The sequence below is a fragment of the Cyrtonyx montezumae genome, unplaced genomic scaffold, assembly GCF_038088225.1.
Source record: "Cyrtonyx montezumae isolate F1298 unplaced genomic scaffold, pur_monq_1.0 scaffold_6, whole genome shotgun sequence".
Taxonomy (NCBI): Eukaryota; Metazoa; Chordata; class Aves; order Galliformes; family Odontophoridae; genus Cyrtonyx; species Cyrtonyx montezumae.
In genome coordinates, this window is record NW_027072067.1 from 12,827,956 (window position 1) to 12,848,882 (window position 20,927).

Consider the following 20,927-nt stretch of genomic DNA (forward strand, 5'->3'; position numbering starts at 1 on the left):
GCTACCTTTTATTGGGAAGTCTGCACTGAAAGAATAATTGCTTTTATGAGGGTTGCCTACCCAACGTGCTTGACAATACTTTATCAGCGTGCCTGCTATGGATACGGCAGGAATCAAAGATTCATTCATGAAACTGGTCTGCGTGCATTTACTACCTGTGGTTGTTAGCACTTCTTGTATGAGCCCACTGCAGCACCATGCACGTTCACACTGCTATGACATGCAGGAGCTGAGCAAAGGCTCCTGCTGCCAAATCAGTGTGAAGATGTCCCACTGAGCCAGACACAAAGCCACGCGTTTTACACAACAACTATTTAACTCAGATGTGGTTAATCGTTTCTATTACACCCTACCACCCTGAAAGAAATCCAAACGAAGGAAAATTCAGACAATGGAAATGGAGAGAGAAATCCACTCTCTGAAAATTCAGATTACTTGCGTACAGACTAGACTCCCCATATAAAATTAAGTAGAGGAAAGCAGCAAAATAGTTCCTGGATGTAAACTGAGTCAATAACTGCACAAGGTCTTTGCCCACGTAGTGCCAACAGCACACAGCACCCTTTGTGCTCACACACACTGCTGCTGCTCACTGGGAGACCTCAGCATGTTCTCAAAGGAAATAGGTCTCCACCTTCATCTTCACAAAGGCTATCCCTTCCTCATCCAGAGCTCTGTCTGGGCAGGAGTGAGCAGAGTAGCACTTCTTTAAAGCTGTTCTTTAAAGCATGCTCTATCTCCTCCCTACAATGCTCTGCAACAGCAGTAGCAGTACCCTTCATTAAATAATAATGTGCTCTACTTGTACACAGCACTTGATAAATAAACCAACAACTTGGCACTTTTCATGTCTGGTCCCCTGCCTTGCACTTGGCGGGTGATGTGCAGAACTTGGATGAAGGCATGGCTTGTTGTTTTTTTTAAACACCAATCATGGATATTAAATAAGAAGACTGAATGTACCCCAGGACTTTTGTTACGCAGCTCTCTTCTTAATTTAGCAACTATTTTAGCACACTGGATCCTAGTCTCATTTCCATGTCCTTTTGGTCTTTGCTAGCCCATCTTAACATTGGTTGCATGCATGGGAGTGATGCAGCAGACGGGTGTAGATGAAAAGTGCCTTGGGCATCATCACACCTTCTGGACTACTTAAATTTGAATGTATGTGTTATCACAGGAATACATAATTCCCAAATGCATAGGGACACTCAGAATTTAGACAGCTGGCTAGAAAAGAGAGTGAAAGAAAGGTGCATGAGCTCAACCCTTACTAGGCAAAAAAAATAAATCCATGCAAGAGCAATGCTTTGTACACCGCAGAGGTCAGGAAAAACACAGCCAGAGCTTGCATTTACTTGGTATCAGAGGCAAGCCTACAGGAACAACTACAAGAGCCAAGAATATTGAAACAAGATTTCATTATTTTTCAACACGGTTTCTAGTGTAACTGTTACCAATGGGGCCAGAGAGCAGTGAGATCACATATGAGTTCACTTTGCAGATAAAAGCCACAGAAAAGGGACCTTTTATGGGCAGAATGCCTGGTGTGTGAATGACTTCCCCTTGCCTCCCCAAAATGAACGACAACTAAATTAACCAAGACTAATGCACAGAGGCCAACTGCACACCCGCCATGTATGCAGCTGGTGCTGTGAGTAAGGATGGAGACTTGAGCAGGAATAAAACCTTGAGCTCTTCACACATGGTGACAAACATCCCTTTGTTGCCTTCAAGAGACCTCTGTAGAGGTTTCAGCAGAGTTGCAGATATCCCTGGGAAGATCTCTCCCCATGGGGCAGGCTGGCACTGCTCAGAGTCTCACCCAGGGGGCCAACTTGGTAACTTAGAGGTGCTGATGTCTCATGCTAGCTGTACCCAGGGCTCCATCACCTGCTCTTACACAATCATAAGGCTCCTGTAGGTTTCCTGAGGAAAAAGAGCTCTAAACATCTGCACAGCTGTGAATCAAAACCATGCAAGAGGAAAGGGAAGCCAATCAGGCTGGGTAATTAAGGCAGCTTATCATTATGCTGAAGCAAATCCAAAGGGGGGGGGAAATGCCTCCTTCTAAAATTTCCGATTTCCTGTTGCTTTGCTTTTTATCATGAGCTGTCCCCACTGGAAAGGCAACACCAGGCACCCACGGTACCCACCAGCTGTGTTGGGGATATGCAATGGGAACCAGGAGCTATGCTGCTACTGCTCACATTAGTATAAACCCCTCCATAAGTTAAGTGGAGTTAAATTTGTTGTACATGGAGTATTTATTTGAAACTTATACATGTGAGCTCATCTCAAAAGGACCTTTGCTATATAACCCTGGGGAACGTTCGCAGCACCTCCCAGCTAACTGTGCCAACAAAACACTGACTGCAACAAAATGCTCTTAGCACGCTCCTACTCCATGCAAAGCCACCAAGCATCACTTCAAACTGCAGGGTCTGGAGGTGGAGGTTTCCCGAATGAAAAGAACAGACATTCCCCTACTGGAAAGAGAGATGACATCCCTGCTCTGCAGCTGCCCCTCCTGCAGGATTTCTCACTTTGCTGTCTGTCTCCCAGGAGGAGATCCTCTCAGGCTACTGCAGGAAGACAGCGAGGTTTAGAAGTTTACCAAAGGCACTGCTCAATTGAGACAGAGTTTCTGAAGGGGGCACGAGGCTCAAGCCCTTGACTGTAATGAGCAACAGAAGACCTGATGTGGAATCAGGTGAGAGTTGAGTGTCTTCACTCCAGTACTACCCCATGGTTGGCCATGTTCTCCCCCAACCAGTTGCTTACTGCTTTTAATTCGGAGAGTTCATCTGAGCTCAGTGCTGGTACAAGTGATTTTCACCACTGTAAACCAGGAGAGAATGAGACTCACCTCCATGCTGAAGTCCAGGTGGATATACAGCATTTATTTACAAGGCACATAGGACCTCTTTTGTTCTGCTCACCTCAAATAATTGCAGTGTTATAAGAAGGTGAATCACTGGTACAGCCTATGAGCGCTGCTACAGGCACAGGTCAACATTTAAATATACCCTGCAGCCTTTTTGGAGACTGTAGGACAGGGATGCTGCCACTGGACCTTTTGTGCTGTTCCCAGACTCACTGGCCACCTTGTTCTCCAGCCACATCAGAAAAGCAGCTCCTGGCAGGGTGCTGCTGGAGATGTGCAGAAGCCACTTCACACTCTGAGTCTTGCAGAGAGCAGATATCAAGATAACTGGCAGGGAAATAAAATGCTTCAAGGCTTGCAAGAATACTGTTTCGGTGCAAAAAGCAATAAAATCCTGCTTGGACTGGGATTTGAGATATTATGTAGAGGCATTTGTGGGTTAGGGCACAACACAAAAGCTTTTTCTTACACAACTTATTAAAAGCACTACTAATAATACACTGCAAGCCTGATCTGAAATAACCCTTGCTATTTCAGGTCTGCCTTTCTCTAGAACTGTGCCATCCTCAGTACCCGTGCTGAGACAGATAATCCTACATGAGGGGATTGTGCTTCAAATGTCAGAAATCCAACATGGAGCCTAAGAAGAAAAAAGGACAAGTATTTACCACCATCCTGAGAGCCAAACTCCTCATACACAACCAATATGACTGTCTGTACACCCCACTGCTCATCCTGCCTCTTCCAGGCTCCACTAATAGGATTCAGGCTCCAAAGTCACTAAGATGCTTCTGAACATCTGATTCTCAAAAACTGCCTACAGTTGAAAGAGTTGCAATTTAATCTGAGAGAATACTGCTTGTTTCCAGAACTGTATTCAGCATTAATCTGCCCACAGATACTTAAGCTGCATTCCTATTTTATGAGCCTCTGAGATAAGGACATTTTAGCATGTACAGGGGTAAACTCCCCTGCTCCAATACTCGCACTTTTGTAGCAGTGATGCCCAGTAACCCTGAAAGTTGCCCCACAGCACCCAGTGCAAAAACACACAAAGGCTTCAGGTCTGGGGAACATGCTGGGGAGCAGCTCCATGAGGGTAGCTCACTATGCTTCGCCTGATCTAGTTCCTTCACCAGTGAGTGTTTTTCTTATAATAAAATGTACATGAGCAGATATGGTGTGAATGACCTCAGTGAAAGTGATGCTGGCATTTAAGGGTCACTTCAGAAGTCTATTTTGGCCAGGCACAGATCTTTTGTCTGCAACACAGCAGACAAAAAGCACCAAGGACTTTTCTGAGCAGCTTCCATCACCACCTGCACCACCAGAATACCTGAGGGCGTTCAAGTCATGTATTAAGCAAAATGACAAACATGTCGCATCTGGTTCATTCTCTCTTTTCTTCTTGTCTGAAGAGGAGAGGGTGAGTGCAGTAAACTGCTTTCACTCAGCTTTGGTGTCCCCTGCACGAGGAAGCAAGGTGAACAATGCAGTTCTAACACACACAAGGAAAAAAGCAACGATTTCTGTGACAGTCTCTGGCTTCTGTTGAATGTTGCTCTACAGTCTTGGCTTGGGTGGCCTCTGGTTTTGGATGTAAGTCCCAGGACCCCTAAAGAATGGAAATGCCAAGCCCTTAAAAGGCTTTTTCAAATACAGTGGCCCAAGTGATGGAACAATGCATGAGACATCAAACCTGACTTGCACCTCTGTGGAAAGTCAGCACAGAGAGAGGATGAAGGTGATGGACTTATATAACTTATACCATGCAGTAGCATTCAGTGTTGGCTGCATGTTCCTGAGGGCTGATGGCTTTCTGCCCAGACACTGTACATTTCATTACAATAAAAAGACCCATTCAATTAAAGAGCTCACTCCTGCATCCCTTATTTACAAAACAACACTTGTATAAACTGAACTATTGCTGACAGCAAGAAGGCTTGCATAAGGACAGATTCTTTGAGCAACAGCAGAATGAACAGATCAAGATAAAAACACACTTGTAACCCAGCAAAAGTCTGCTATTTAATATGGGTGACAGTAATTTCCCCCAAATAGAGCTCAAGTTTCCTCACTGAAGCAACAAGAATACCTAAAATAGTGACAACTGCAGGTTCTTATGGACATTTTCTTCCACAATACAGCTTTCCTACTTCCTTCTCTGAAGCACATTTTACTGCATTTTGCAAAGTAAGCCAGGCTGCAGCACTTCCCCTGATTGGGAATATTGTGTTTAAATCACTTACTGCAGATTCCTATTCTTCTGGTACAGCGCAGGGCGCAAAGCATCAGCATTTTCTGTGCCTCTGCAAGAGGATGGCGGCTGATGGAAGATGTTAGCTGACACCTCCACGAGAGCACTGATTTGAACCATCTGCCTGCCATCCTTATGCATTTGCATGTGATGCAACTGGATGGTTTCAGCTGGTTCCAAGCTTCCTTCCATGAGCTTTGAAAGCTCCTGGTGAAATGCCACTGAGGATTGATCCCTCAGAGGAAATGGGATATGGGGTCAGTGAGGGAATGTACCAACAGCAGCCCCTCCTGCACCAGCTGGCTTCTCTGGAAGAGCTTTATTTCATCTTGGAAATTATATGAGGATGTACATTCAAAATGTCATTAAAGAGCAAAAACTAGTGGTGAACAAGAGGAAAACAGTCTCAAAGACATATGAACAGTGTTTCAAATCACTGACATAACAGATCAGAAAGGAAATAAACCATTTGTCATTTTAACAAAGATTAATTACTACTTGCAGGCTAATACAACATCTGAAGAAGACCGGAAAAGCAAAGTACAGGGCTGAGGTGGGGCATGTAGGGTTTGAGTCAGAGAGGACAGAACAAAACTCTGGCCTTGAACTTAACCTCGGCACTGTGGCCTCAGACACAACTTTAACCAAGCGAGTTGAAGCCTTCCCCTACTCTTCTGTCCCACCTGTGGCTCTTGCTGCTGTTTCCCTTCCTCACAGGGCTGCCAAAACCCTGCAAATACAGATGAGATTACCTATACCTGGTGGCACCAGTTCAGATGGACACTCAGACAAGTACTTATCTAAGCACCTGCTTAATTCCATCCCTATTTAGCAAAGTACTTACGTACGGGCACAAAGTTACATGCTACCAGGAGACATAAGCCTGTCATTAACCCTTTTTTTTTCCTTAGTCAGGGCTTATGTGCCATTTTTAGTCACAGAGTGATGCTCTGTGTACATGAAATGAAAAGCAAGACTCACGTTGGCTTTGAAGCTTCAGCTTGGTCAGTCTGCAGTTTCTCACCACCTTCCACTTCCATAGTGCAGTACACGATGCGGTTGGGGGCCAACGACTTCAAACCCTGCACCTCCATGATGACGACCTGCGGGCAAAGGAAGGTGGTGTGAGAGGAGAATCCTCCCTCAGACCCCACTGTGGATGTTCATCCCATGGGTCGTGCAGAGCTGGGGCCCTCCCCACGCTGCTGGGACTGGAGGCACCAGGGAAGCCAGTGAGGAGATTGACAGGCCTGCCTTGGTTCTGCCACCGAAGGGCACTTCTATTGCACACAGAGCTCTGTGCACCCTCTGATGAGCAAGAGTTTGGTGCACACAGCAGTAAACAGACCTGCCACCTCCTGAAGTCAGTGCTTCACTCAGCTTCTACTTCCCACTGGAAGGGTTCAGCTGGAGCAGAGCTTTTTCAATATCCCATTGTAAGGATAAGTCTTTTCATAGCTATACATGTTACACAGGCTTTTCTGACAGAGAGGTCCAGGGCTTTGTGATAGTTCCCCACTCCTCTGTACAGTAACACTCAGAAGTCAGGTTTTATTTGATGCAGCCACTGAAGGCACTGTCTCTGGGTTCACAGCCCTATTTTAAGAAAGACTGCGCTGAATATTATAGTGATGCTTTCAGACCTCTAATGAGTTAAACTCTGAGACTCGACAACCAGCACGGTACATTTTGCATTGGCACAGTGTGCCTAGCAAGAGACTCCTCAGGGAGAGGAATAAACAGAAAACTGCAAAAAAATCGGATTTTCTTATTTTTCTGCACCCTGCATTTTTGACCCCATCCTGGTAACTGCTCTGACAATGTAACATAAACCCACTGACAGTCAACAGCTCCATACTGGTGTGTCTAAGGTGCTGATAATTCCATGGAGTAAATGCCTCGCCTAGACCACAAATGTGTTTGCACAGAACAATTAACTCAGCTGAAAACAGCACTACAGCAGCTGTGCTTTCAGGACAGAGACAGCTTATTTCAGAGGTAACCGTGGGTACTCTGCCTTCCCCTGGGCCATTCAGACCAACAGCTCGACCCACAGCAGAAACTCAGAGCTCAAGACAAAGCAAATGGCAAGCCAGCAAACTACAGTTATTTCCACACAAACTGCACTCCAATCTGTTGGGTGCATTCAAACCTCAGCAATTTTTAACGATTTTCCAAAAAGGAAGCAAGGCTTGCAGAGAAATAAAGTGGCACCTCTAACTGGCAATAATTAAACACTGACATTTACAGTGTGTTTCAGTACACTGGGAACTAGAACTGCCAACGAGGAACCTCTGTAGCATTACGCAGGCAGACTTATCAGCCTGAAGTTCTGGTTTTGTTCCCATAGTGCTGCAGAAAACAAACTGTGCAGTAGCCAGGCTACTGTGCACATCTCAGGGGGCACGCAGAACACAGAGGCCCAATCAATCCTAGCGTTTACTGCAGCGGTTTTAGAAACAATCCAGGAAGACGGGTTTTGCTGGGGTTACTGCCGTGCAGACAGAAACAAGCCTCACAAAGATGTCAGATAAACAGGCAGATTTCTCAGCCATTTGATAGGTATCAACAGGAATTCCCAAATGGTTTATCTTACAGTTTTTTTCCAGTAAGATGATGAGAAACTAGAAAGGACAGTATCTGACTACGGGCAAAGCTTCTGGTAACTCAGAGAGGAACTGTTCCTCATGGAGATCAGAAAACGACTTTTACTGATCTCTCTCCACCTAACTGTTAAGCCTGAACTCTGTAGAAGCTGGCTGCTGAGATTTCTGTTCCACCAGTTTTGCAGGCTGTCTGCTGGAGCACAGTGTGGAGCTTACCTCCAGGGAGAACGACAACACAACGTCTGACTTGGACAGTTGGTTCTCGTTTTCTTCTCCCATGTCAATGATCGAGGTGTTGTGACTCCGCTTCAGCTTCTGCAGCTTGAACTCGGAGCCTCCTTTAGACACAGGCATGCTCTCTAAGTTGGCCATCAGGAGATTGACAGACGACTTCAGCTCCTCAATGTACATGTTTTCCATTTCTTTGGACACAAACTTGGGAAACTTGCGCTCCTTGGAATCAAAAACAAAAACAACAGAGTGAATTGTGGCGACAGTCGGCGCTGGGAGAATCCCCCAGGAGCATCTGCAGAGAGGTGGGAACGCCCACCAACCAGATGACAAATTACAGCTTCCCCCTGTGTAATGCACAACCATTATCAGTAGCTTCCCACAGAATTACTACTTAGTCCCTATCCAACTTTGCTGTTTCTTGCATGCACTTGCACTTCATTTGTTTCCTGTCTGCAAATGGCTTCTTTCATATGTATTAATTCCCAATTACAGAAACACCAGGTCAGATCCCAGCTGAACTTGGAGACCGACAGCGATTTACTTGAGTGAAGCATGCTGACATTTCAGGGCTTTTATTTTTTTTTCCAATCTCTCAGACGTGCCAGCTGAAAACACACTTCTGAGCCCTAGTTGTGAGAGGAGCCCAGGGAGGCAAAACCAGCAATGTCTGGGCAGGACTACTTGCACTCAACTGCAAGGAGGGGTTAAACACTCTCTTCACTACTTGTCAGGGTCAGTGCCTCCTTTACAGACAACCCTGATGCCAGCAGTTCTCTGCCTGTGGTTCCTGGGGACTTCGCTGGGAGATCCTCTCATGCTGCCTGCTATTAATAAAATCATTAGAACCAACGTGACACTGAGAGCAAAATGTGATGCCCGACAGAGCACGTTCTCAGCTTGAACTGCTGCCTGTGCTCCACCTGTTAAAACCCCTAGTCTACGTCCTGAATGTGCTCAGACTTCACAGCAACACTGTACGAGGTGTATGACAGCAAAGCAGCATTTGCAGCCAGAGAACTTGAGGCTGACGTGCAAACCGTCTTCTCAGTGGCAATTCAGAACATAATGAAAAGCAGTTTGTAAAATGTACGCTAAAAAAGAAAACAAGGTCACGTTCATTCTAGAAGACTGTCTTTAGGCTGCTGAAAAAATACTCCACTGCACTCAACAGCCAAACCATTACAAGCACAGCTCATGGCTGCATTTACACCATACAGTCTTCTGCTTCAAGTCTCAATCTTGGGAAGTAATTCTCTCAAGTAAATTAGAGCTGGTATAAGATAAACTACCTAATCAGTCTGTGTAACTGCGTATGCATTAGAAAAGTTGCAAGTCACCTCTAGAGAAAGAAAAAGATCCACAACTGCTTCAGATGTTGAGAACTACTGCTGAAGCACTGATGTTCAAACATTATTGCTTTTTCATCCTGCTGCTACCACTCTCTCCAGGGACTCAACTTTGGCACTGCCTCCCAAAACCTCTTCACAAATACAGCAAGGACTGACACAGTTCACTATGTGCCCACCAGCAGCTTGTCATACTCAGGCTAAAAGCAGGTAGCTTGAAGTGATGCATAACAGCTTCCCTGGGATTGGGCGTGATGATGCAAACACCAAGATGTAGCTACAATCTCAAGATACCCAGCATGTTCCTACAGCACCACGACATCATATCCTTTTAGAATTCACTGCCTCTTACCTATAAATGTCCTCTTAATGAGGAGTTAACTTGCCTTTAGCACAGTGTTGGTTCCGTGAGCACTGCAAGTCTCTCTGCGCAGCAAAACTGTGTTAAAAGCTGCAAATTGGAGATAAGATTGGAAACACTGTCCTCTCACAGAATTGAATTGTGAGCCTACTACGTGCTACAGGGAAAGCAGCCCTGCCCAGAAAGGAGGATACAGAGGACTCAAAAGGTCATTTGGATGCCTCTAAAAGCCAGCATTTGTGGGCCTGAAAGAACAAGGATTCCTGCAGACAGATGCTGGTGGGATCTGACATTCTGGAAAGAAAGTCTCCAGCAGCTGTGTGAAGGAGATTAAATATCAATACTTGCCAAATGGATAACAGGTAAGTAATGTTTACTGCTAACCTCCCTTCAAGCTGCACTGCTGTGTTTGAAGGTTGAATTCTGCAGTGGGAAATGTCAGTTTGTGTTTGGGACCTTGGTATGATGGCCTCTTGCAGGTCCAGCAGTGGCATGGTTTGTTTGCAGTATCCTTAGGGATGAGTGGAAAAGGCAAGCTGTTGTTTGCAAAAACAACTCGTGAATCTGCAGCCTCTGCAGGCTGCTGCTGAGCTATGCACATGCCATAAAGAGAAAACAAAGCAACACAATCAGACAATCTCAGTCTGGTACCCAGTGCCTGGCTACCCATCTCAGAGCAGCAGTGTGCCATGCAGGGGCCTACGTTTCACTGCAAAGAAAAAATATTGTAGATTGTCTTGAAAATAAAATGGCAGAAGGCCAAGTGACGAACAAAAGAAAGGAGCTGCAGCCAGTTTGCTTCTACTATTACCTACCTCAGCACTTGGGCACAGCTCCTTGTGCACACAGGGAGGGAAGCAGGTCCTCAGCCTGAGCTAAGTCTCTCTGATTAGACCTTTTTGTTTTCCAGCTGGTAATTGTTCCCTGATTATCAAGAAGCCAGATAGATCATTCCCAATATCTTCAGCCCCATTAGGACTTTATCTATGGCTCAAAGCATCTGATCAGAAGCAAGGATAAAATCTCGGCTGTGCTGATGTCAACAGGGTCCAGAATTCCTCTCCACAAGTGGTCAACTGGAGGCTAAGTAAATCTGCACTGAGAGTGGTGTGATTTGTTCCTAGGGAGATATCTCCTTATAGAGGGTCCCTGGGGCATTTTGCTGAGTGTGTGGTTACAAAAGCTGCTCTGAACTCCCACGTCTGCTGCTCTGGATGGCAGTGATGCTCACAAGGGTGCAGTGCTGGCCTGTCTGTTCTCATGCCAAGTGTGAACATGTTTGAGACAGAAAACGTGCAGCACCTTTACTATGGCAGAACGTACCTACAGGCAGAGAACTGTGCCTCCCAGTAGCCCAGTGTACTGCATAACCCTGAAGACAATTCCTGGCTTCCTGTTGCATGCTATACAGCAAAGAAACCAGCAAAGAAATCTGTGTAAGAGGCTTCAGATGTATACGTGCAGATCTAGCTGCAGCAGTTCAAGACGTTTTTCTCCCCAGTTCTGAGAAGTCATAATGCACCTGAATACTTTGAAAGCACCTAAACTATCTCAGCTCATTAGGGACATTCCAGGAAAACCACACTGCAGCAGCATCTGCAATAGTTGCTTTCTTCAAAGCTGAAGAACTGCTCATTTTCTACTGGTGATTTCTGGGAGAAGAAATCTGTGAGGGAAGTACAAGACCTGGGAAGAGTAACAAACTACTTACATACTTGTCAGTGCAAAGGATTTTATTCATTTTTTTTACCTTGGCGATTTGCTCTGCCATTTGAAGACGTCCATCCAACTCACGTCTGATCTGTGCGGCTTGCTCATCTGGGTTGTCCAGCTACACAAAACGAACCAAAAATAAAACAAATCAAGGTTAAAAGCCAACCAAAGCAGAACCTTCAGAAACCATACAGTTTTTCAGGCTGACCACGCAAAGTACGCGTGTTACATTCACAGGGTCCCAAGAGGAATGAGAACAAAGGAATGTGCTGAGCTGGTGTTAGATGCCTGCACAGCCCTCTGCACACAAGGCTCCATCACTGACCAAACACCCTCCTGCTCCTGCTTGGCACCCAGAAAAAGACTGCAGCCTTCAGCAGAGAGCTTCTCCACAACATTGTCCACAGCCCTTCGGGGTCACAGTTTGGAACCTGCCTAGGCCTCAAACATCTTCTGAAGATAAAAAGTTGTTCCTGCCATTTAAGGAAGAGATGGCAGCACATGAGCAAGACACAGGTGACTGCAGCAAGCAGTTTTCCAACAGCAGGACTCAGAGGTGGATATGTTATTTTCAGTAAAAATACACAGTATAAATCACAGAACAACAAAAAATTTTATAGCAGCTTTCCACTCCAACCACTCTCCAGATCCCTTCCGAGTCATTTTGGCCTCAGTACAAGGCTAGAAGGGTGCTGTGACAGCTGGCTGTGGGGCTGTTCCAGCCATAAGCTCAGTCTGGTGCAAAGCCTCCCTGTTTTGGATCACCTCTTGTAACTGTGACCCCACAGGGGAGGGCTGGCTCCCCACCCTGAGTGCTCCCTTCCCTATTATGGAGGAGATGGGCAACTCAATAATCCAAGGTTAGCACCCACAGATTGCTTTCTGAAAGCACCAAGCCTATCTTCACCCCTCTTTGAAATATTGCCCATACGCAGCAACCTCTCAACCTGTGCTTTAACCAGCCAGGGTTCAAGGGCTGACCCTTGTGGTCACCAGCAAACAGCACTGCCCTCAGCTGCTGTACGTTATGTCTGCTGTGACAGCCACACATTAATGAGATTTATATGCTGGTTTGGGGTTGCTCTCACCACCTGTCTGTTGTCTCCAAAGGAGGATAAAAACTGCTTTACAGAACAGAGCAGGGCTGGTGCAGTGCAGACTGGAAAGTTACAGCCATGGCAACGATGAAAGTTTCAGTTCTCAGGCTGATGAGTTACAAGCAATTCTGTTAGAGCTTCCTGAGCTTGCTGATGTATCTTGCTTTCCCCAAACCAGCATCTCTGCCCGTGTAACCTGTGTCCTCTTGCAGACATGCTCACGCCTGCGTAGATCTGTGTGCATGCAGGAGGATAGCTGCAAATTGCTTCGGTGCAGATTTTCTAAAGAGATGACATTCATTATGCCTGAGATTGAGGGAAAATGTATTTTTGATTAGTTTCTGAAAGCCTCCATTACAGCTTTAATTAAAGCAGGAAAATGACATTGTTTAGGACCGTGATCCAAATTCCACGGATGCTTCCATGATCTCTGCCATGGCCACCTCCATTTCACTCACTGCAGCCACACCGTACATCCTTCACAACCTGCTGTTCTCGCCTCTATATTCCTGATCCCCAAACCAATATGGAGCCATAAGTACAGCACAGTCCCCTCAGTAATTCTCCCCTTAACAAAAGCACCACGCTACTGATGCTCGCGCATCAGCACTGCAATGAGCTGCTCAGTGAAAGGGAGGAAATGCACAATTCCAGAGTTCCACATCTTTGCAGCTCTAAAATAAGGGGTATTACTTGAACTCCATCCGAGCTGCAGTAATTGGCACTAATCACACATCGCCCAAAATAGCTCAAGTGCCAAATTTAGAAACCAAGGATGCTGCTTTGGAGGAGAGATGTTCTGCGGTACAGTAACGAGCCAGCAAACTTTCTCACACTTTCTTCACTATCTCAATTTTGCAAAGGTTTTCCAGTGATGCTACACGTGTCAAAAACTGTGTTGTGGGAGATCTGACTGCAGATTACTCTTCTTAGAAGGCGACAAACACATCCGCACCCTGCAGTGGCAGCTGGGTGGGCACAGCAATCCTCCCCAGAGCTACGGGCTGCCAAGCTGGAAAGCCAGACCTGAAGGAAACTAAGAGTATTTTCAATGAGTCTGCACAACAGCTCAAACTCATCTGTCAGAAAGCAATGACAGAGGAGCTCAGCAACAGCCCGTGACAGCCAACAGAATGTCTCCCACTTGTTGTGCAAGGAGCAGGGTGAGGCTGCAGTCCCTGCGTGCTCCTGTGGCTCAGTCACTGCTCCTGCTGACATCAAAGCACACCACCTACGTTTTACAAAGTCATAACACTACAGAGAGCTATTAAGAGAGCGGTGCTGGTGCCCATAAAACATAGCCTTCCTGAGAAATAAGGTAAGGGGCAAATGTAATCCATGCTATCTAAGCAATATCAAGCAGCCAAGGAAGGCGACGTAGACCATTAACATCCTTACAACCTGATTTCTTAACTAGAGAATGAGCTATTTATTTCCTGCCGTATGTATGCCCACTTTATACTCAAATACTTGACAGGAAAATACGTAAATGATTTACAAAGTCGAAGAGAAATTGAATTAGTTTCATTCTGCATTATGACTATGTTATGGGTATGCTATGAATAAAGCAAAGAAATAAATCATAAGGTTGCCCCAGTCAATTAAATGGGAAAAGTATTATAAATTTCAGGATATATATGACTTGTCACATGCACTGGGCTTTTCTTCAGCAGCACACCACAAATAGATGACGTACATAATTTGCAATTCTCAACTGATCATTACCCAACTGCCTGCTGGTAAATTAGATGTTTTCATATGTCTGCCCACATACAACATTAGTTCTCTCTGCTTGCCCTGCAGAGATTATCAACGTCAGTGTAACTGTTGTTAAAGTAAAACAATAAAAATAAAATAAAATTATGCAGATTAGATTCTGAGTGGAGCCCCAAATCTCCCAGAATCACAGCTCATCTGTCACTGAATGCATTGCAGGGCATATACCTACTTTTAACCACATGGTGACTGTCCAATTGCAAGGAAAAGATCTTGCAGAAGACCACTGCATTGCCTATAAACTGCTAATTGTGAATAAATTTTAATGAGCGATATAATAACATGAAAGAGTTTGAAGATCTGCATGATGGAGATGTGGCACTTGGGGACGTGGCTTAATGGGCATGGTGGGGATGGGTTGGGGTTGGATGTGGTGATCCTAAAGGTCTTTTCCAACCTTAATGGTTCTATGATTCTATAGCAATCCCCAGCAAAACCAGCCACCCGCATGCAGGAGAACCTCAAGGATTCCTCCACTCTGAAACAAATGTTCTGCAGGGCTTTGCCTTGTAGTATCCCAAGGGATGGCAGGTAGCCTCACTGCTCCTATCAAAGGTGGAGGAGAAGGGAAACGAACCAATCTAACCAAGCCCTAAGATTTGCAAGAAGATGCACAAACTCCTCCCAATCCGTGCTGGAATTGTTTGCATCCTCTGGGAAACACCTCCCTGCACTACCCAAGCTGAGACCAATGATTTTTACAGGCACAGCCCTGCCTCACCTCCACTCACCCCAGAAAAAGCCAGGAACATTCAAGGGCATTAACAGTGTCGACGGAGACTTTAAATTCCAGCGGTTTTGAAGCAAAGTGCTATAGATTTAAAGCCCCACTTAAGGCTTCATTTTATCACTGCTTAAAGCTCAACAATACAAACACAGCACTGTCTCCAAAAGCAATTCTGGGCTGCCCTGCTTCCTCCTTCATCCACCCCTATATACCCAGAGCCATTTCTCTGGGCTCACTGCAGCGTGTGATGCTGCAGAGGAAATGCTGAGCCTGGGGAACGCAGCTCTGCCAGCAGCACGACCAAACACCATCCAGAGCCGTGCCACCAAGCATGGATGGGGCTCCCTGCCCACAGACGCACGCAATTTAAACACAATGCCTAACGCAAACACTAGGGGAGCAGAGCAACGCATCACGCTCTCAGCACCACGAAGCTCCTGCTCTGTAAGCCATCGCAGTGAACAGCACCGTCGGAAACAACTTTGTTGTACGCTACGGGGATGTGTCATGACGGGAAGCGACACGCAGGCACGACGTGCAGCCATCAGCCTGGCACTTACAGCACGCATCGCACTGCTGACAGGTATTGTCTGCATAATTGTCATCAGCCACGGGAGAGGAGCCAGAAACCACTGGGACCATTTAATAGTGTAATCCCTCCCTGCCAGTCACTGTTAATGCTAACATCTATTCCCAGCCAGAGGAGCAAATGTCACTAAGTCCCGACGACTGGGGCTTGTTGAAGGGTGTGTGTGCAGCCATCCCCCTGCACCACGTGCTGCTGCAGAGCACAATGCAGTGCTGGAAAACTACATTCTAAACGTGCTGGTACTGCAGAGGCACGGGGACATGCTTCGTGCTGCTTGAGGAATAAAGCCACTTTGATTTCTAGGCTCCTGACCCACTCCAGACACAGTGCAGAGCTGTGCTTTGTCGAAGCCCACCCAGCTGAGACGAGGGGAGGGTATTGATACCAAGCAGCCGAACCTACAGCTGACATCGTCATCAAATCATGAACTAAAACCAGCTCAGTGGTTGCACTGATTTTCCAACACACTGATTTAATGAAATGTTTCCCCTGTGACAGCATGTGTCAAGCTCCTGGAAACCCTTTGAACGCTGGTCTGGGCACTCACCCACCCAAAATGTGGCCAGATCACTGTGTCATGTATGGTTACTGGTGCCAAAAGCCACCAAGAGGAAGTCCCAGGGCTCTCATCCTTTGGCATACCAGGAGCTATGTAGCTCAGCAAACGGTAGATTAAGTATTTCAAAGCAAACATGCTGGATGTGAAGGGTGAACAAGAACACAATATGGGTGACAATTTTGCAGCTTTGATGTAGGGCTTTAGGAGAGAACTTTGTCTAGGAAAAAAAGGTTTCGCTTTGTTACGCACAGTGAGAGAAAATGCTAAAAAATTCATGAGTCCTCTTCAATTAATAATTAATCGATCAGTCAAGGCTCACTAGTAACTGAGGTGTCTGGCACCATGGAGTGCTCCAGATGAAGAACACACGGGCCCAGAGTGCTTCATTGCACAGAGGCCCTCTTCTGCTTAACAGAAAACCAGATACAGTGACACCAGCCAGGACAAATCCACACCCAGAACACAGACACAGTTCACCTGTACATCCTTTCCCATGAACAGTTCTGACAATTGAGGAAACATTCCTTTCCACAAGGGCCACAAAGTCCTCAGCTCGGCTGATACCTCAACTAGACTGCAGGAGGGGCTGCAGGCTCCCTCCCTGCATGCAGGTGGGATGCCACGTTTTCTTTTCAATTGGGAGCATAAATGATGTTAAATTGTCTTGTAGCTTACGTCACTAATACCCTGGACAACATGCTAATCCTTTGTGCAGCAAATTGCAGCCCAAGGCCGGCCAGCTGCCTTGGGATTTGAAATGAGAGAGGGAAAGGGAGCAAGGAGAGTGGCCCATGTGGTACCCACCCCTTGGGTCAGCTCAGAAGGGGCTGGGCAGCAGCACAACCAGAACACGGATCTGAGCACATCTTCCCTTTCCAACTCATGGTGGAGCTGGGGGTTCCTACATGTCTGTGTCCTATTTAGAAGGGCTCTGCAATGGTCTCAGTCTGTCCAACTCATCACATGCTCCTACTGCTGAGAGGGTCACTTGATGCACACAGGCAATCCCTTCTTTCAGGGACTGCAGCCAAAAAATGGATTGTCAGAAAGCAGCTGAGCCTCATTTACCCTCTCCAGGACGATAGATTAAAATGAAAAGAGAGACTTTTGTGATGGGGCCTCATTGAAACCCACTGGATGCACCAATCTAAAGCAAAGGGAACACCTGCAGCTTGCTCGGGAAGGATGCTCCAGAAGAGTGCTCAGGCAGCAACCTTGTTCCAACCCATCCAAGCCCTAACCAGCACTCTGGGTTAGCCCCACAGATGTCAGATTTCCTAAAGTCAGTCCTTTAGCCCAAGAGAAGTGCTGAATGTTTCTAGTACCGTATGAAACTTCCATTAATCAAAGTACTTTGCAACATTTTTTCCTAGGACACAATATTTTTGATCAGAAACAGTAGTAGAAACAAGATTTCAAGCAGGAAAGCTTCAGAGTTTCCAGCTGAAAGCAATTTTCAAAAACTTCGGGAAAAGTCCAAAGAAATCCATCAACCCAGTAAGAAATTCCAATAACTCAATAATGATATTTGAGAACAGGAGAGGTTTAGCATTGGTTTAATTCTTGGCTAGGTTATTTGGCAGTGTAACTGCCACGTGCCCAGATGGCTTTACACTGGGCAAAAGTTGGTCAGTGTAGGTTTTTCTGTTGTTTGTAAATGTTACAGAATTCATTAAGCAATTCATCCAGCATGCAAGGTGACAAACTCCCTCCCCTTGCTGGAGCACAGCCCTGCATCATTTGGCTCTTACACACACAAAACCTGACCTTCTGCAGGATGCCCATCGTTTCCAAATTCCCGGCCATTTGCTAAGCAGCTGCAGATGAGCCCCTGCTCCCTTTATTCCAGCAAGCTCCTGTGTTACCCAATGAACCACTGCTGCCACAAGGAAGCAAAGGGTCCTGGGGGGGAATTGATTTAAAACAGCACAAAGTACTTGCACCATTTGGTTAGGGCTAGAGCTTCACCCTCTAAGAGAAATCTCATTTCACAGCTCATAAGCTTTGGGGCTGTGCTAGTGAAAATATTCACTGGGATGTACCAGCAGCCCCTCCCTGCCTGAGTGCTGACTCCAACAGCAGAGCCATAAATCGCTGCATGCCAGCAGCTGGTTGGGCTCTCACACATCATGTAAGCACACAACAGCCAGGGCTGAACATGCTGCAAGAGGTCTGCCCTCCATCTAAATGCTTACCCTGTCAGCTGAGCAGATCTGCAACACGGTTTGGAGGAGCACAGCATCTCTGCAGGCACACACATGGAGAAGCGTGGAGGTTTCTCATGCCCTCATCCATGCTGGTGGCATTGTAAGCGGAGGTGTCAGCCAGGCTCCCCACATGGAAGGGCTTTGAAAAGGGAAATCCCCACCCCACAGCTATCTCAGTTCCCCACCCGTGCAGCAGCACACCTCGACCCCAGCTATGCAAAGATGTGCTGTGCTGCAGGGCTGGGGAAGGCTGAGATGAGCAAACCCAGCGTGCAGCTTTCCGGCAGCTTGTGCAGAGATACCTACAGATTTATGAAGTGGTGATAAAATAAATGAAAAACAGACACAGAAGAACAGAGAGGGGGAAGAAAAAGCACTGTCTGCCTTTGCAAATGTTTGGCAGGCCATTAAAAAAAAAAAAAGGGATGGGGAAACACTTCCACTTGAAAGCCATATCCTTCCAATCTGTCTCTAGAGAACTTTTGAACCCCACAAATCCTTCTGCAAGATCATCCATGAGAGGTGCACAGCACTGAAAGGGCTTAAAAACTAAGCTGTCCAGAATCTCCTGACCTCTGAGCATGCCTTAATACTCACTGCTTATGTATTGCATAAGGATGCTTTAGGCCTGCCTGGGGCATGTGCTGAGCTATGGTACCACGAAAGAAACTGGAGCTCCAAATCAGAAATCAGAGCTCATGCAGCCCAAGGTAGATTGCTATGCTAGGTCTGCTTGTGTTTCCTTATAATTTATCATGCACTCATCTTCAAATCAATTAATAGGAAGGAAATAATCTAGATTTCTGACACATGACAATAAAGTACTATTCAGTTCCAAATATTTTGTTACAGCTAGAATGACCTGCAATTAACTCAACCCAGAATACATGGAAGAAAGACCTCTGTATGCTCAGATCCCGACCCCTTGATTAGAATCTTAACAATAAATACAACAGTCACATAACTCAAAATGGGTTTCAGCCTCTGCAGCCAAAGCAAAGCTGCAGTATATTGTCACTCTGAGGGATTACAAGTGACAGGCTAAGGATGTGGGAACACCTCCAGAGGTGTCTGTAAAACCTGTAAGGCCAGGTTAAGAATCTTGCATAGGAACTCACACCACCTTAACAATTTCACCTTCTCTGCTGGATCATACTCAGGGTCAGCAACTCAATTCCTATTGATTCCAGTAGACAGCTTAGAGCTTTCCTGCTCTTTCCTCATTGAAAGGTGTGGGTTGGAACGGATCTTAAAGATCACCTAGTTCCAACCCCACAGAGAGTACTTCCAGAACATAGACTCCAATATTTCTGCTGCAGTCAGCACAGTGATGAGCCAGGTGAACACATAGGTTACAGAACATTTTAACACATCCACAGCTACAAATCACATTAAAAAGGATCACTTTCAGTCATTAAAAATAAAGACAGAATCAGGAAAAAAAAATACATTCAGAACAGAAGATTGAATGGCCCAGAGCTGTAGCTTGTAATTGGACTGCTGTTCTCCAAAGCAAATGCTAGTGGCACGTAGCAGACACCTTGCACTTTGCACTATGGCACTGGCTGGTGAAATAGCATGACCAGAACTGAATGCCCTTCTCTTCTGCAGAAGTTCTGTGCAAAGCACAGACACTGAGAGCAAAGTTTTGGTTCGTGTCATGGCCAAACAATGGCATATCAGCAGAAAGGGGAAGAAGGGAACGTAAAGGGAATGTTATGGCACCCACTTTTTCAAGGGCTAAGATTAGAAAAGAACATAATACTGCCTGTTACAGTCCATTTTGGTATTTACTAAGTCTAGATACAGTAAGGGAAGGTCGTCTTGGGCAGGCTGACGGTCAGAAGGGAGCTGACTTCCAGGGCTATTTTCAGTCTCTCTAGGTTGCATCTAACAGTCCACCAAATGGTACCAACTTACAAAGCCCTAAGTAGAAACATCTGCAAGTCTCCTTGGTCAATAAGAGTAATATTTATTCCCGATTAATAAAAAAAAGCACCATCATGCTAAATTATTACTAACAGGCTATTAAAAAGGTCAGTTCTTTGCCCTAACATGCTGCGCTTTGACTCGTTCTAAGATTTCAGAGAAATTCACATCTGAGGGAAATTCCTGCTTTTAAATAGAAGCAATGCTGTTAGCCATGCAATAATCTCTAATCTATCACTGCCTTTTGGAAAAGCCACTGCTTTTATAAAACAATTAACATTCATCTAGTGGCTTTCCTCCCGCTCCACCACGGCACACGGCTTTGGCTCCTGGTCCATCAGCAAGAGGCAGCAAGATAAGGGAGGGCCACGGCTGCTCCTGCTTGACAGCAATAACCGTGCCTTTTCTGTGTGCCTGGAGTAATAGAAAATATTAACTCCTGCTGCAAATATTTACATGAAGTGAGATGTAATTAAGTTATCCGCAATTGAAAATTAGCCACCTAAAAATTCAGCCGTGTAGACGGCGTTAAATATAACTGCAGTTAATGCAAGCTAATTTAAATAGAGATAATACAACAGCAAATGGCAGTCCATCACATCCCATCGTTTACACCCTCCTCCCCAGGGAGAACCACCA

At 45.8% G+C, this 20,927-nt stretch overlaps 1 protein-coding gene across 7 annotated transcripts in view; it reads right to left on the minus strand.

Annotated features, from left to right (window-relative positions):
• CADPS (calcium dependent secretion activator) overlaps positions 1–20,927 on the minus strand; it is a 170,979-nt gene that overhangs the window by 106,257 nt on the left and 43,795 nt on the right. For all 7 annotated transcript variants that reach the window (XM_065749919.1, XM_065749921.1, XM_065749917.1 and 4 more), the window contains exons 4-6: positions 11,442–11,522; positions 7,967–8,203; positions 6,126–6,247 (exon numbers count right to left, since the gene is read on the minus strand). In XM_065749919.1, coding sequence (XP_065605991.1) covers positions 6,126–6,247; positions 7,967–8,203; positions 11,442–11,522 — 440 coding nt within the window. The remainder of the gene's footprint in view (positions 1–6,125; positions 6,248–7,966; positions 8,204–11,441; positions 11,523–20,927) is intronic.